This window comes from Aptenodytes patagonicus, chromosome 22, assembly GCF_965638725.1.
Source record: "Aptenodytes patagonicus chromosome 22, bAptPat1.pri.cur, whole genome shotgun sequence".
Lineage (NCBI taxonomy): Eukaryota > Metazoa > Chordata > Aves > Sphenisciformes > Spheniscidae > Aptenodytes > Aptenodytes patagonicus.
Window position 1 is genome coordinate 6,705,991 of NC_134970.1, and position 13,194 is coordinate 6,719,184.

General features: G+C 59.9%; 2 protein-coding genes across 2 annotated transcripts in view; both read right to left on the reverse strand.

Annotated features, from left to right (window-relative positions):
- The window catches only part of TNNI1 (troponin I1, slow skeletal type), a 279,093-nt gene that overhangs the window by 5,958 nt on the left and 259,941 nt on the right, over window positions 1–13,194 (reverse strand). The gene's annotated exons all lie outside the window — the stretch shown is intronic.
- PHLDA3 (pleckstrin homology like domain family A member 3) lies at window positions 9,176–10,917 on the reverse strand. Its single transcript, XM_076357971.1, has 2 exons — window positions 10,332–10,917; window positions 9,176–9,917 (listed from the first exon to the last, which is right to left on the reverse strand). Exons 1-2 carry the CDS (start codon window positions 10,681–10,683, stop codon window positions 9,796–9,798), a joined length of 474 nt encoding a protein of 157 aa, XP_076214086.1. The 5' UTR covers window positions 10,684–10,917; the 3' UTR covers window positions 9,176–9,795.

Genomic DNA, 13,194 nt, shown 5'->3' on the forward strand with positions numbered 1-13,194 from the left:
AAAGAAAAACCCCAAGAACAGGAATTTTTTTTCCTCTCAAAAGCCACATCAGTCAGACGCAGCCAGAGCTGCCCTTTTGGAGGTTTTTGGTGATACGACAAATGTCCCAGAGGACACGCAGGGAAGGCGGCTCCTCTTGCCTGACACCGGTACACTGGGCAGGTTGGGTCCCTGATTTAGTCTGGGGGAGGCAGAAAAGCCTTTGGCTGTCTGGAGGCGAGCAAGGGCTGGGCGAAGCCTCTCAGCGTCTCCCGCCTTCCCTGTTGGAGCAAAGCCCAGCGTCCCTTAGAAGGTGGGACACACACCGCACCTCGGGCTGATGACCTCTACCAAGGTCAATCAATTTTTAGGGCCAGATATTTCTAAATTGGCTTCCCAGAGGACAGCCAGGGCTCATCTAGGCTGGTAGGACGTCCCCAGCAATCTCGTGCAGGGACTTTTGGGCTCCCGCCTGATCTGGAGCATCCACAAGAGACTTTGTTCTCTGATGGGGACGAGAGGATCTGGACAAGCTAATTCTGCACTGTTTGCATGCCCCCGGCTGTGAAAAGCTTAAAAAGCTTATTAAACCATTAAATCACGGAAATCCTTAAAAGAAATAACCCCAAGCCAATCCTGACATGCTCTCCCATCCCAGGGAACCGGACACATACCACAAACACACGCCCGGCCAAGGCGATGCCCCACACACACTGCTCGCAACCCCAGACCTCACCTCCCTGGTCACACAAGTGAGCGTGAGCAGTCAGGCTAGGACACACGGGCAAATGCTCCCCAAAATGGTTCTGTTTGTTTGCCAGTTTTCAGCAAAATTGAGCAAATCTCAGCTCCAATGCCAGGCTGGGGATTTTAGGGGCATTTCTTCCCATTGTGGTCTCACCAGTCCTCTCTCCAAGAGCAGAGAAAATGTCTGAGCAACCTCAGTCAGGGGGAGAAATTCAGACAAATTCATGTGCTGGGGGCTCCTCTCTGCCACGCCGCCACGTGCAATACCGGTGGTCTCATGCTCGCGCCCGTGTTGCCTCTAGCACCCCAGGGGAGTCACGGGTGGGGGGACCCCTGGGACAGCACCTTACCTCAGGGCTGTGCAGGAGGGAGGTGATGCCTGGCCTCTGGAGAGCCGCACACTGCCAGGGACCGGCAGTGGAGGGGGAGTATTAAATCGCAGCCTGCCTGCAAGTGGTCGGTAAAAATAGCACAAATCCCCTCTTGTGTGCACACATTTGCCACGAGCCCCGGCGCCCCATGACATGCTGCACACACCTGGGGCACCATCTCGAACACAGGACGACACGTGCACATCACCCGTGCACGTTAGTGCACCCATGTTTTGTTGCACCCATGACCCCCATGCGATTCGGTGAATTCTTGTGCTGTTTGCACGTGAATCACCCCAGCTTGGCCGGCACTCGCTGCCCGACGCCTTACTCACATGCGTGTTGCGTGTGAGCACGCAGACATGCCGGGTCAGGCTGACCGTGGTGCAATGGCAATGCCCATGCAGACGGGGTGTATTCATGGCACATCTGCCTTGCTCCTCTCCAATGTAAACCAGCATCAGAGATGCTGGAAAAGCCCTGAGTCTGCAAGGAGGCAAGAACCATGAGCCGAAACACTGCAGTGCTTTTTCTTTGCAGAAAATCTCCTGAATTCTTTTCACTTTCTTTTTTTTCTTTTATTTCTTTTCTTTTTTTCTTTCAGAAAGTCTCTGAAGGGGACGGGGGGTTGTGAGCAGCCTGGAGAGCTGATGTGGTGCTGACCCCCATGCACGATGGTGCACACACGCCCTGCAACACTGCAAGCACAGAGTGATGTCCCCACGGGAGCGCTGGCTGAGGGCCTTCCCTGGAGCCACCAGAGCTGCCAGAGCAGGAGGGCAAAACCATCCCGGGCCAGGATAGGGCACATCATTGCCAAGGGGTGGTGGGGTAAAACAGAAAAGGTGGGGTTATGGCATCAGGCCAGATAATCGGTTGGGACCAAGGATGGGGCAGTCCCCTCTTTGGGGAGCAGGACCATCCAGACTTGCCCAGCACAGCACAGCAGGTTGGGATGCTCGAGCAACTTTCAGCCCCTCACAAGCCCTGATGTTTTCCCCATGAAATTCCTGAAAAGCAGCAAAAACGCTGCTGTCTTGCCCCCCCTGCACCCCGCAAAGTCCCTTGCAAAGCCCCTTGCCCAGTGTCCCCGCAGAGGGAGGCTTCACGCGGCAGAGGACCGCAGGGGCAGGTCACACCTGTTCCCTGGGATATTTTTAGGGGCAAGTTTAGGAGCAAACAATTCCCAGCGTGCGGCCCAGCAAGGATAAAATACCGGATGCCCGGTATTTTAATCCTGAGGCTATTATGGTCGCAGAGGGACATGCAGCTGCATGTGCGGGGCAGCTCCCATGATGGAGAGCAAAGACAGCCCCCCTGTCCTGCAGAGCAGGGGACGCATGGCCGCCTTCCCCAGCTCCTTCCCCACTGCCTGGACACCAACGGGGGAGCTGTGCCCTGGTGGGGGGCAATGCAGCAGCCCCCAAGCTGGTGTGAGGTCAGTGACGGTGGCGGTGGCAGTCCCATCCTTATTTGACCTGCACTAGTCAAGTCCCAGCAAGCACAGGAGAAACCCCCCCTGCGCCCACCCTCCTCGAGGGCCCCTCCAAGGACGTTTCCCTTTCCCCGGCTCCAAGCACCAGTGCAGCGGATCTGCTCCCAGCCGCCGAGGAGGAGGCTTTATACCAGCCCCGTCAGACCTTTATAAGGCAAAAGCCCCCGCAGGGCCATGCCTCCAGCATCTTTCCTCCCGGCTGCCTTGGGATTGTTTTCGGAGCACAGAGGAGCCAAAATTAGCCGGTGACAAAGGCGTTGCATTCCCCGCAGCGTGCCCCGGTGACCGGACCAGCTCCCACTGCCTGGGGGACGGGGGCTGCTTCGGATGCCATTTGCTCCAGTCTCAGGTTTCGTCCTCTGCTGGGACCTGGAGTGAGGAGGAGGAAAGGGCAGGCAAGGGATGGGGTAGCAGGACCCCTTGATTTGGGGCTTCAGCATTAGTTTCAAAGCCCTGGTGCTGCCATGAGGGGCTGGCAGCAGGACTGTCAGGAGCCCAGGACCTCCCCATCCCTCCTCTCCAGCTGACATGATGAGGACATTTTGGGTCTCCATCCCTGGCTCGCAACAGCAATGAGCTGCCTCAAGATGAAGGGTTGTTTTATTAGGTACCACCTGAGGTTGTGGGTACCCCCCTGAGCTGCTGGCAGGTAGGAAGGGGACAGGCTGGAAATCTATGGGGCAGACCAGTGCTGAGGCCAAATTCCAAGCAAAATAATATCCCCCCATTCCTGGGAGCCACAGATTCAAGTGAAGGTTTCCCCATGGGCTGCCACCGAGGGGATGGATGCCAACGGAAAATTCCCAGAGAGCTGTAAAAGGGGAGGCCAGACCCACCCAGGACCAAGTCCCCAGGGACAGCCCGCTTGTCCCTAAACGTCCCAGTGGTCCTACAGGTCACCTGTGCTCGGTCTCTTACGAGTGGATAACCTTGCATGTGTTTAGATGGATGTGGGCAGTTTCTCTCTCCCTCTGGACATGCTGAGTCCCTGGAGGGTGTTGGTGCTCCCTCATCATTGGGCATCAGCCCCACAAGCATGGCAGGGGCTACCACAGCTGCCCTCCAGCTTCAGGAGAACTGCACTGGGGCTGCAATGATCCCTGGCTCCTTAAGATGTTGAGCCTCCAAATTCAAAGGTATCTGACCCGTGTGAGCAGTTTGGTTGCCCCATGTGAAGCCTATTTCCCTGAAGAAGCAGACTTGCAGCAGTGCTGGAGGGATCCCTTTCCCTCCTCAAGGCCCTGGAGCCATCCCACCCATCCTGTCCTTGCCCTTTTCCAAGCACCGTCTTCATTTCGTCAACCCCGATGGCATTCACAAAGACAACGGGCTTCCTAGGGCATCCAGGACAGACTTAGAAACAACAGCTGAGCCTCTATTGTCCTCTGGGACCTCATCCTCTAAACACGTCCATCCCACCCCTTAGCTGCCATGCTCAGAGCCAGCCCCAAATGCCGGGGCGGATGGCAGGAGCCCACCAGCTGCCTCAGGTTTCTCACTGGGCTGGGACAGAGGATCCCCACAGACTCACCATGGGTGGGAGAAGGTTTTCCCTCTGTGGAACAGCTCAGGGGCACGGGGACATTGAGGTCACCTCCTACAAGCAAGGTGATTGCAAGGTTGCAGGACCGCAGTGTCACGTTGCAATGAAGTTGTGAGGGTCCGTGTGACTTGTCCTGATGAAACGGTCCCTGCCTGGGTGTTTTTCCTGCAGATCATCCGGCAGCTCTCACTCCTCATGAGCTGCCAGAAAGGATCCAGCTAGTCCCAAGTGCTCCGTCAATTTGTGACAGCAGAGGGTGACAGCCTTCTGGGGATGCTCTCCAATAATCAATGTTTTTTGTAGCCCTGCAAAGGATTTCCTCAGCCTGCTGCATCTGTGAGTCTTACCAAACTTGGGTGATGCCCCGAGGCATCAAAGCAGAGCTGGCAGTGGGGACAGCCGTGGAGACAGAAAGTGGACCAGAATTTGGATGATCATCACAGCCCAATCTGGGAACCAGCGAGGCCCCAGGCCAGACCCCAAACATGCCCCATGGCGCTGAGACACCTCTCCCAGCTCAGGTTTCTGCCCTGCCGATCTTCACCCCATTGCATCAGCCCCACCAGAGCACCCATGCCTCCCACCGCCCGGTGGGGCAGAGGCTCCTCATCCATTTGGGATGTGCTGCTCCATGTCCTGGGCTCCAAGGGCAAGCATAGCTGCTCCTGCAGCTGGAGAGCCCTGTCTTCTCCAGCCATGGCCTCCTGCTCTGGGAACCTCTACCTGGCTGGACACCATCTTGCACGTGGTGCAGCTGGGGACAGTGCCTGTGTTCAGCCTCTTCATCCATGGGCATGAGACTTGCTCTTCCCACTTTGCACGGCTGCAGGCAGCAAATCCTTGTGGAAGCAGCTGTGGAGCTGGATCCAAAATCAGGACAATTTTCACAAAACGGGAGAAATACCTTCCACTTCTAGAAATATTGTGGGACAAGTTGTTTTTCTCAGCTTGAATGCTTTGGGAAGACTTGAAATGTTTGCAGAAAGTGCCAAAGCTGAGGAGGGGTCTCTCAAAGCTAAGTAGTTCTTTACGAACAGCACATGCTCCCTGCCTCATGCCATTGGCATGTAGAAAAGTCTTTATTAAATAAGGAGGAATTATCTGCTTTGGGATAGTGGAAAGACATTATTAAAATGGAGCTGAGCCACCCACTGAAGACTTTAAGCTTTCCGTGGTTTTGCCAACTGACACATGAAACCTTCCCAATGTTGATCTTGTCGAATCTTATAAACAAGAGGAGGATATTAGCTGTTCTGTCTGTGTTAATGGGCTGACACAGTTCAACAGCAATGTCAGTTTAAATATCCTAAAAACCAGCCTGGTTTTCAGCCTAAGGCAAAATATTTCACAGGAAAAAAAAAGACTATTCCCAATAATCCAAAATTTCAGGCCCAGGCAGGGACCCTGACACACTTTTTAGACGTTTTCAGGGTATTTCCAGGCCCTCCCATCCGTCTCTGAGACACGCATCTCAGCATCCCCTTTTGCCGCAAGGCTGGGCTGAGCCACCCCCATCACCAGGGCAGCCTGGCGACTCATGATCAGGGACAGTGGGTGACGGACGGGCGCTGGCGTGTATTCAGCTCCGTTGCTGCCCTCTGCAGCTCCAGCAACGCCTGGCCGCTATTTTTGTTTCTTCATGCGGTGCCAGGAGGGGCGGTGGGCCCCTTCCCTCCCACCAGCTCCCGCAGCCCCAGCTCCACTGGTGGGTGATGCTCACAACCACATTCATCACCCACCGCCTCCTCTACCTCCCTGGGACACCCTCGCCAAGAGACTACGTCAGGACATTGGAGGTGGGGAATTAATACACGTGCAATCCCTGCAATCCATGCCTGGACCCCCCTCAGCATTCCAAGCTCTGTGTTACGGACGACAGCATTTCTTCCTACGCTCAAACTCAAGAGGACTTTATTGGAGGTGGCCAAACCCACCACAGCAGTGGCGTGGATGTCCCAGCTGTTTGCTCCCCCAGAGCACGGGCGTGCAGACCTGGCAGGGCACAGGGCAGCTCCCCAGCCTGGCACTGCCTGGGGCACGTTCTGGTTTCCAGAATGAAATCCAGTGATTTAGGAATTATAATTAAGGATGGTCAGCAATGCAATAATTTTAGGAGCATCTGAAGGAAGCCAGACACTTGACCCAAAGCTAAAAAAAAAAATACTGCTTGCTGCAACTGTGATTTTTTTTACTTTTCATTTTTATCTGAGGAAAAACCACCCCCAAACTACACCAATGTTCACAGGAGAAGCGAGGCACTGCCAGTCTCCCCGCAGGGCACACAATGGTGGAGGAGGTACACACGGTCTCACCTGCCAAAAAGCATTGGCACCATCATGCTGCAAACCGCTGTCTTGGCAGCGTGACCCCCACTGCCTTCACTGGCTGCTGGGGGGTCCAGCCAACCCCAAACTGACCCCAAAGCCAGGGCTGGGCGCTGGGATTTCGTCAAGTGGAAAAAAGGGCCCCGAAGCTCCCCCCGCCACATCCCCTGCACCTGACCTCACCCTCGCAGTGTTGCATGAAGGGTGCTAGCCTCAGCACCCATGGGTGCTGGCAGAGTCCCTGGCCCAGGGGTGGAGGCACAGGGCAGCCCCCATCCTGCACAGAGGAGCCCCAGCACCGGGGCATCCTCCAAGCAGTGTGGGGAGGGTTGATGGAGCAGGGGCACTTCAGGGCTGGGAGCAGCAGAGCCGGCTTTTCAGGCTCCTGCCTTTGAACTCAGGCAGCTCTAGGGCACCTCACTCCATTTTGGGGCTCAGCGCGCAGTCCCAGCTCTGCTTGGTGTCCCCGGCGCAGTGGTCCCCAGGAGCCAGCCCCTCCTCGCAGCGGGAGCCAGTGTGCTGGGGGGGGCTGCGAGGCCACATGCCTCCCAACCACCTGCCGTGCCTCGGTTTCCCCACCCCCAGGGTCATTAGAAACGCTTCCCATGTGTCCTCTCCCTGCTTTTCGGGCTGGCTGGAAGAGCCCTGAGAGTTCCCTTGCATCCCTAACTCTGTGCAAATAGTCAGTTGAAAATACTTTCGCAGTGCTTGGCCTCCTGCAAGGCTCCTAAGGCCCTTCGCTCCCCACGCGTGCTTTCCCCTGCAAACCCGGTTGCTCCCTGAGCCCCTGCCTGCAGGAGATTTTCCCTCGGGTAAAATCACCCCATTTACCCAACTTCACGCACCAACACTGAGCCCCATCCGGGCCAGCAGCGTGCTGGCACCATGTTACTGGTGATGGAGGATGCACCAGCCGCCGGCCCCATCCCTGCTCCGCTGTCTGGCCGAGTCTTCTGGCTGTTTATTTGCTTTCCAGTCTCTGGGTGATCTTTTCCTCTGCATGACAAATTCAGCCCTCACAGGCGGCGGGTGAAGCCATCCTGCTTCCCACCCGCACGCCGCTGGCTCGGCTCTAACCCCCCGGCCCTTGCTCCCAGGGTCAGGCTGTGAATGCACCCGCCGAGGGTGGATCTGGCAGATTTGGGTGTCTGCGCAGGAGAAACTCCCAGACCTGGGGGGATACGTGGTACAGACAGGGGCTCCGGCACGGTGATGAGCAGTTTGGGATGGGGATGGAAAACCTTGACCTTCCCCATGACTGGACCTGAAACACCAACACAGCAATTTGCCTTGCTCTTTCTGTCCCTCTCCCTCTATTAACTGCCTAAATTTCTCCCCAGCTCATGGGTACTGCGGCCTATCTGCTGCCTCATCTGTCAGTGCGTGATGGACACGTACACGGCCAGGGCTGGCACTTACACACACCTATCTTGACCATTTTCTTCCCCAGCTCCTTGCTGGCACTTGCAAAACAGAAAATACCTATTTACAGTGAGTGAGAGAGTTGGAAAGCTGAAAATGAGGAGTCACGCCCCCCAAAACTGGCTCGAAATTCAGAATACTTTGGAAAACCCCTCGCACTGGGTGCTCCCACCCCTGGGTGCTACCCTGCCGCAGCATGGGCTCAGGATGCTTACAGGACTTTGAATGAGCCTCACTGAATCCCCTGACTCTGGGAGCTGGGGATTTACGAGAAACACTGGGACAGAGATCCTTGCCGTGGAAATGCCATGTGAGCGCCAGCACCTTCCTCCGACCACTGACAACCCCATTCCCTCCCGAAATGTGTGTGGGGACTGAGTCTGGGGGTCTGGTCCACACAGGGCTCCATGCCCAGAGCATCTCCCCGTGGGCAGGGGACCAGGCCCCACCATCCCTGGAGCCCACCGTGTTTTGGTCCCTCTGTCCCTGCTGCAGTGCAGGGACGGTGCAGAGTTCCGTCTGTGCGGGGTTTGGATCCGGCTTCATCTGCATTCCCCCCAGCTTGGACCCCCCACTTGTCTCCGCTCACAAGCAGGGGGGTTTCTCAGCAAATGAAGCTCTGAGGCCCAGGGACGGCCAAGAAGGCTTCCCTGGGTGGAAAAACAGCAAAATGCTTATTCCCAGGCTGTTCAGAAAGAGCCAGCATGAGCCTGGCCCTGCACGGTGAGCGGGCTCCGGCCATGCCACCATCCCTCCCCAACACCACCCCGGAGCTGCTCTGGCACAGGGACGGGACCCCACGGGCCCCAGTGGGGTCGGGCGGAGGCCGACGGAGATGCGCAGGCTGGGGCCGGCTGCCGCAGCCCGGGGCAATGGGGTGCCGCGCTCCCCGATTCCCACGCAGCCAGGCAATCTCCGGGAGGATCTGCAGCGCCTCCGGCCGCAGGGCTGGGGCTCAGGCTCCGGCTTGTGGAGCATGGTGGCTCGAGGCACTCGCGTCTGCGCTGCCTGTCGGGGCAGAGCCATCCCGTCCCCTGCCTGCCGTCCCTGCCTGCAAAGCCAGGCAGCGCTGCTCCCAGGTCGCCTGCCCACAAACCACCGTGGGAATCCTTGGGGACAAGGGCGCAGCAGGATGGGTGACCGGAGAGGCTCGGGGTGGCAGCAGGGGGGCTTTGGAGCCCGACTGTGGGATGCTGGCAGATTTAGGGGAATGCCAATGACCAGCGAAGCTCTGTGCGGGATTTGTGCTCTCCCACACCCTGCAGGGTCCCACAAATCAAAGCAACACCAGAGGAAGCAGCAGAAGGTCCTGTTTGGGGACACTTTTGGTACAGGGAGTCGGGGTCCCCATTGCCTTCCCCAGTGTCCCCCATTAGCCCGAGGACAGTCCAGGGTAGGACAGTGTCCAGCAGCATGGCCGCGTCACCGCGCCATCCAGATATGGTGCCCGGACGGGTCCCTGCTGCAGCAGCAGCTCTCCAGTCCCTTCTCAACGTGGGGGCTCAGGGGGAGCCATTTCTCTGGCCATAACCATCTGTCCCAATGTCACTGGCATTCAGGCAGAGCTCACTCTTGCACTGCTTCCTTCAGGCTCAACCTCGTCCATCCCATCCCCTGTCCTGCAGGAGAGGCCCCAGGGTCCCCACCAGTCCACGAAGGTCCTGGCCATGTCAGCTGAAGGATGGTGGGCCCCCAGTCAGGGATGTCACCTCCTGCCATGTCCAGAGCCCCAGGTGGTGGCCCTGACTCTTTCCTTTGCCCCGTCGTGCCAAGGGGATGTGGCTCAACCCCTGCAGCTGTGCCAGCCCGGCTCCTGCAGTGCCTCTGTCCTGCCCCAGGATGGGGGAAGCCAGCGCCCGCACTGGCCTCCTTGGGGCCACCGTCCCCATCCCTGGGCCGCAGACAGCGGTGGCCTCACTTGCCTGCTGGGATCCCATTCTCCGCACCGCCCGTTGAGCCGAGGGTCACCTCCATCCTGCTCTTCGGATGCTGCGCGTCCGCAGGCTGTCCCACCGGGGCTGCATCGAACTGCACCGCTGCGGAGAGAAGGCGCTTGTTACCCACCCGGCCAGTGCTGGGACGTGGGGCGGGATCCAGCCCCGAGGGGAGCTGGGAAGAGGACCCAGCCACGGTCCTCACTGCCATCCCACATGCAAGATGGCAAAGAGCCCCATATCCCTCGGGGCCACCCCAGACAGAGGGAGGGTGTTAGAAAGTCCCTCTCCAGGGATGCGGGGAGGTGTAACCCAGTGGGGGATGAGAAGGACAGAGCCCAGCCAGTGCGGGGAAACAGGGGACTGCCACCCTGCAGACCCATCCCCATCCATGGGACCCCCCCTGTGATTCCCATGGGGAAGCCGAACCACTCAGAGATAGGACCCAGCGGCCGGGGACCTCATCCTCCGGTGGGTCCTGCACCATGATCTGCAGCGTGGCGGGGGTTCGGGTACCTGCTCGGCAGCTGTGCCGGGCGCGGACGACCTGGATCGCCTGCTGGTTCTTAAAGCGGACGAGGCCCATGGTGATCTCGGCGTTCCAGCCGGGGTCCTCCTGGGCGCAGCGGAAGTCGATCTCGTGGCTGTCGTCCATCACCACTGTGAAGTAGATGTGCCGCTCCTTCCACTCCACACACTCCACCGCCTTCATGCGGGCGAAGCTCAGCTCCTTGCGCCGCGAGCCCTTGGGTTTGAAGAGCTGCAGTCCCTTCTCTGTCAGCAGGCACCGCTTCTTCTTCCAGAGCTGCAGCAGCCCCCCACTCCGCTTCTCCAGCACCCCCTCTCTCAGCACCTTCTCGGGGGTCATAGCGGCTCCTCGTCCCCCCAGGATCCTCAGCACCTCGTGTCGGTGCAGCCAGGCATCACCCACCGGGGGATTTCCAGCCCCTCCACGTCGGAGCCGAGCTCCCCGGGGCCAGAACCCCCACGGCAGCCGTGCTGCCCCCGGGGGACTCACCGCCCTCCACTCCCTGGCTCTCAGAGGGGGTGAGCAATGGGGTGCCCCATGCCAGCCGCCAGCCTTGTTGCCGGGGCTCTGCTCCCTGCCCCGTGCAGCGTGTGGGATCCCCGGTGCTGCGCGCCCTAGGAGCTGTCGCTACATGCCCGGCCGCTCTCCCACTCGCATTCCTCCCCGCCTCGCCTGGCCCCTCCTGCCGTGCAGGCACCCTTCACGCCCAGGCGAAGCCCGGCCAGGCCCGGCACAGCCCCTCTTCACCCAGGAGGCGCTTTCGGGGTGCTCGCAGGCAGGCGCTGCCCCCGGGGTCCTCGTGTAAACAGGCAGGGTGTGGGCATGGGTCTGCACGGCAGCAGTGCCGGGGCAGGGCTTGGAGACTTCTGCACAGCAGCCTGGGCATGGGGTGCAGCGCCAGCTGGCACAGGGCTGTAGGGTGCAGTGCCGGTGGGGACAGGGGGCTGTGGGGTGCAGTGCCAGCCAGGCACAGGGTTATGGGGCACGGTCTCACTTGCAGTGGGGGGCAGTGCCAGCTGGGGCAGGGGGCTCTGGGTGCAATACCAGCCAGGAAGGGGCTATAGGGTGCAGTGCTGGCTGGGGTGGGGGGCTGTGGGGTGCAGTGCCAGCCAGGAAGGCACGATGGGGTGCAATTGCAGCCAGGGCAGAGGATTATGGGGTGCAGTGCCAGCTGGAGCAGGGGGCTATGGGGTGCAGTTGCAGCCAGGGCAGAGGGTTGTGGGGTGCAGTGCCACCAGGGGCAGGGGGCTGTGGGTGCAGCACCAGCCAGGCAGGGGCTGTGGGGACGCCTGGATGGGGGCCCGGGAGGGGGGGACACATGTAGACAGGAGATATCTGGTGTCACCACTCTGAGATGGCCGCAATGGGGACAGCCCTTGACACCCATCACCCGCCCAGCCTTCAGCACACAGAGCTCCCGTCCCCCAAATCCCCTGGGACAGGGATTTGAAGCCCCCAGCCTGTCCCACAACGAGGATCAGCATCCCTCAGCCTCGTGTGACCTGTGCAGGGGGGACACACACCCCTGGAGCAGGGCCGGGGCAGCACAGCACAGCCCGGTCCTGCGTGAGTCCACTCTCCCCTGCCACGAAACACACATCTCCTTTCCAGCCCGTCTCATTCCCAGCCACCGCAGCTTCGTCTGTTCCTGTGCCAGCGCCTGGCACAGAGGGGTTCACCGTGCCATGCCAGGCTACTGGTGGGGATATCTGGGGCCTTCATGCTGGCCGTGGACTGCCAAAGGGGGTGATGGTCACAGCCTGCTGGGCAGCTGGATGTGCCCCCAGAGATGCTGAGCGTGCGGGTCCGTTCGCCCAGGAGAGGTCTGGAAGGGGAAAAAATCCCCCCGGGGACACACTGGGGTCACCATCTGGGGCTGGCAGCCCACAGGTCGGCCTGCAGCTCCCTGGCATGCAGCCGCTGCCCCAGCTCTCACGTCCCGAATTACCCTGCTCGTGTCCCTGCAGACCCCAACCACTCCCCTGGTGCCTCCCAGCTGGAGCCCCTCTTGCCCCAGCCCCTCCATCGTCCCCGGTCCCTGCCAAGGGCATTGCCTGCAGCCGGCGTGGCCGGGGGGCAAGTCTGCAGCACCGATGAGATGCACCTAATTATCCCTCATTAAGAGGGCAGGGCAGCGGCTGCCGGAGCCAGGAACTGGTTCGTGCTCCCCGGGGCCAACCTCACCACGCTGGCAGAGATCCCGGGCGTCCCAGGAGACCCAGTTTCACGACGTCAGGTGGCCCCAGCTCCCCTGTGGCCCTCGCCGCCCCCACAGCCAAAGGCAGTGCGGGGCCGGACACAGCCAGGGGGGCCAGCGCAGCCCTGGAGGTCACCCCGAGCACCCCAGCACCTTCAGGAGGAGCAGAGCAGATGTGTGGGTTCCCCACCCCGACGGAGCACCTAAGGCTGTTTTCCCACACATGGGTAAAGCTCAGCTCCAGGGATGCTGAGCCCTGGAAATTTGGGGGTGAGTAGTTTCGGGACTGTCAGTCCCAGCTCTGCTCTGGCGAGCTGGGATGTCTGTGGGCACTTTTGGTTCACCAGCCAGCCCGGTCTCCTTCCTCACCACCCTGGGGAGAGCCAAGGGCTGCCAAACCCCTCCCCGCTGAGGCCCCAGCTCCGCTGCTCACTGCCTCTCCGGGCTCCAGCCACCAAGGGAAGGTCACTTTCCCATAGCTGTGGATGTAAAGGAGCTTTGACAAAGTCTTTCTCTGCTCCTCTCTCCCCAGCCGGCCGTTCCCAGACCTGGAGGGCCGGAGGCTGCCCGGGAGGCTGACGCCGCAGCTCCTGCCCTCCAGCAAATCCAACAGGACGCACTGCGTCAGGCTGCCAGCAAGCAAAAGGCTTTGC

Coding starts and splice junctions, on each gene's coding strand:
- PHLDA3 (XM_076357971.1), bottom strand. CDS start 10,683: ATGACCCCCGAGAAGGTGCTGAGAGAGGGGGTGCTGGAGAAGCGGAGT. Junction 9,918..10,331: donor CCGGCACAGCTGCCGAGCAG/GTACCCGAACCC, acceptor TTCTCTCCGCAG/CGGTGCAGTTCGATGCAGCC.